The sequence below is a fragment of the Adelges cooleyi genome, unplaced genomic scaffold, assembly GCF_023614345.1.
Source record: "Adelges cooleyi isolate 19-005CV unplaced genomic scaffold, UGA_ACOO_1.1 ACOO_flye_CR_arks_rails_tigmint_CR_PRNA_376, whole genome shotgun sequence".
NCBI classification, from domain to species: Eukaryota; Metazoa; Arthropoda; class Insecta; order Hemiptera; family Adelgidae; genus Adelges; species Adelges cooleyi.
In genome coordinates, this window is record NW_026096053.1 from 7438189 (window position 1) to 7441767 (window position 3579).

General features: G+C 25.2%; 1 protein-coding gene across 1 annotated transcript; it reads right to left on the minus strand.

Moving 5' to 3' along the window:
- Window positions 1-1805: 1805 nt before the first annotated feature.
- Window positions 1806-2797, minus strand: LOC126841150 (DNA polymerase epsilon subunit 4). Its single transcript, XM_050577468.1, has 2 exons — window positions 2136-2797; window positions 1806-2080 (listed from the first exon to the last, which is right to left on the minus strand). The coding sequence occupies exons 1-2, from the start codon at window positions 2568-2570 to the stop codon at window positions 1937-1939; spliced, it is 579 nt and encodes a 192-aa protein (XP_050433425.1). The 5' UTR covers window positions 2571-2797; the 3' UTR covers window positions 1806-1936.
- Between the last annotated feature and the right edge of the window lie 782 nt (window positions 2798-3579).

Genomic DNA, 3579 nt, shown 5'->3' on the forward strand with positions numbered 1-3579 from the left:
AACACATAATATATAATTAAAATATATTATAATAAATATTTATATTTGAATAATTTATTTTTCGTATAATATAATAACAATTTAAAAATTAATTTTTATTTACATTTTTTTATCGTGAGAGTAGTATTTGCATTTCATTCATCACAAATAAAAAGAATAATTATTCATAACAAAGCAATAAAAAAAAATGTACATTAATCCTTTATTTTAACTTTGTGACAGTTCACCCAATAATATTATAAGCAATAAAAATATGTGTATAACATTTTTGTATAGCATTATTGCGTTTTAAAATTAATTGTGCCAAACAAATGTTTTAGTTAGGGATATTATTTTTTTTACAAACAATGGCTGTGGTCTATTATATTAAATATACAATAGGTTTTATTTTACTTATAAGTTATTGTGTACTTTAAAGACTTTATAGTTTTCAGGTTGCAAACTCGATTGCATATGTTGACTACACTATGATTATATTTATTTGTTTGTTGAATTCCTTTTAATTTTATTTCAATTGTCTATAATTTTTCACTGTATTTTACTTATTTTTGTTTTTATATGATAATAATTCATTAATAAAAATAAATATTGTAAATTAAATGTAGAGAACAGGACGCGGTTGTGAAGTCTTAAAAACCAATATATTAAAATATATGTGATATTTTGTATAGATTATTATTAGTAGCCCTTATTTATTTTTTGTAAGGATTTAGTTAAAACAGTATTTTTTTTTTGTCATTCTATAGAGTATACATTTTATATGTAAGACTCTTACGTGAATTATTTCCCCTTTACAATTGTCATTGTTTTTGTAATTTTGTAACATATTATATAATATTTAATTATTGTTCGATTAAGTAAATAAACAAATATATTATGCATACTATATTACTAGTAAGAAGGCGATATTGACTAGGTATAAAAATGAAAAATAACTTTTACAATGTTAAAAATTAATTTAGTAATAATTGAGTATATTATTAAATATATTCTATGAATGTTGTTTTAAACGTTTTGTTATACTTACTATTTACTGATAATAGAATATGTATTTATTTAAAAAGAAGACATACTGTACAAATTAATTAAAAATACATGTTGTGTAATATATCTAATATGATGTATTGGCAAATATTTTTTTCCGTTACATTTGAGCATACATTACAACTTTAAATTTTACACTGATATTGGTAAAAAAAAAAACATTAGCTATGCTAATAATTCTGTCTTCCCTAAAATGAGTAGCTCAATGTATTTTTTATTTTCAAATCTGATAACTGTTGACATAATATCTTTTTATCTATTTGTATTATATAAAGTATCTTTATTCAAATTAGATAATTTATTTTGTAAATATGTTAATTTTTTTTTGTCTTATATTATTGTTATGGCTTGAACTTGTGATTAAAGCAAATTATTTCTGTTAATTTGTATTTATATTATTATGATTTATGTACCTTATTTACGAGATGTGTGTTATAAAAATAATATATCAATGTCAATGTATTTTGAATGAGTAATATTTGCAAACATTTTATTACTGCAAAATTATTTTAGACCAAATGCTTTGATTAAAATAATTTTTTGCTTTTAAATTATGTTTTCCCAATAAAGACTATTGGGTACTTACTTACTTCAGCTCTTAAATGTAATGTTAAATTTTCAAATCTAAGAACTTCGTACAATCATTTTAAATATTGTGTCTACTACAGGCAAAACCACATTTATGATTGTTCTACAAACAATACATATAATACATTTTCCATGTTTTGTACAGCTTTAAGAATTTTTATAGTTTATCAGAATTAAAAAAATTAATATATTTTAGTAAATTTACAAAGTATATACTAATTTTTTAAAAAAAATACAACTGAACGTTATTATGAATATTAAAATAATATAAAATATGTACATAAACTTATAACAATAATAATAATTACCAATCTAATGCACCTTCTAAAAACTCAAAAGGCATACTTTCTTCAATTACGGCGTCAATATGTTTTCTTTGTAATGTTTTTTTATTGGACGACATCATCGCTTTGTGACAATGTTGTGCTAGTAAGCCGACGAAACCTTCCTAAAACACAAAAAAATTAATTTTAGTGATGAGATTTTAAAAAAAATAGTCTTACCGTTGCTTTTGTAAGCAATAAAACTGCATCTGCTGCAATTATATTAACATCGGGATCCATTTTCATAATTAACTTGACTCGTCCAGGTGGTAGGCCCTTGTAAACATCTTTTGTTTTCGATGCACTTTTTGGAGTGTTATTCTCTAGTTGCGCCGCCGATTCATCATTGACAGATATACTTGCATCTTCGGTTTGATTTTGAGCACCCTCAATGTCATCGTCTTCAGATAGATCGGTGTGATATTCAATAGAGTTTTCTTGTAATGTGTCAGTAGTAGAAGATTCTGCGGTTTCTTTGTCGGAAGTTTTGGTTTCTTGAATTTCACCCAACATTTTGGTCAATACATTGTCTACTACAGTTAACTCTGGATTATCGGGTACTTTCAAATTTATCGACATAGGCTCGCTGTCGAATAAATCTGGTGTGTCTTCCATCTTGTTGTAAGCCTTTGAAATAGAGTCCCACAAGTTTGTCGAACGCGACGAATTATAGTTGAATATAAAAAAATAAAAATTACTAGTTTGAATTTGATATTGTTATTAGTGCAGATAACATTATAAAACTGATTAACAAGCCTATTGTTTTCAATATTTCACTGTGCCTTGCCTTTTAATAATGTCAGCACATTTTTTTCAATCGCGAATTCGAGACTTCTATAAACGTAAAACGAATATACAGTATATACATATTCTGATATCATTTTAAAAATGTAATCAAATCGCAAATTGGCGGGAAATTTTCTAACCTTAAAAAGTGCAATGTGTGGTACATTCTCGTAACCACGGTTTTAACAATGTTGGTAAATTGGTTTAAAAATGTATGTGCTATGATTGGTTACAACTTACATATTTTGTTTTTTACTTTTTAATGCTCGTGATCTTTTTCACATACGTTTTTAATGATATTAATAAAACATACAAATAATGACTATGATTTTCACCTGAAACTGAAATTGAGATTTTAGCAGTACTGTTAATATAATATTCTGGCTTGAAAATATTTAATAAATGCCTAAGTCACGACATAACCTGTATTATTTATTTGTTTATAATATTAAGAATCAATAATATACATTTATAATAATAATAATAATTATAGGAAACTCCATTGAACAGTTTTACTCTTTTTACATGCTTTTCTTTAGCTCACTAACACGTACGTACGTAACGTTTGTACGGGTATTTTTCAAATCTTGCAAAATTAATTTAACCCGTTTCCCGATGTCGTATAGGGCTGAAACTTGGCACAGACACTCATCTTAGATGACAATACAACATCCTGTAATCACATTGGGACTCGGACATCCAGGTCGCCCTAAAAAATAGTAAAAATTGAACTAAAAAGTAAAAAATAATTTTATTACAAGAATAGTTTACCAATCACTTGTAGCATATTTTATTTAAAATGTCAATTACTTTGAAAACAACCGAAAATTAACTACAA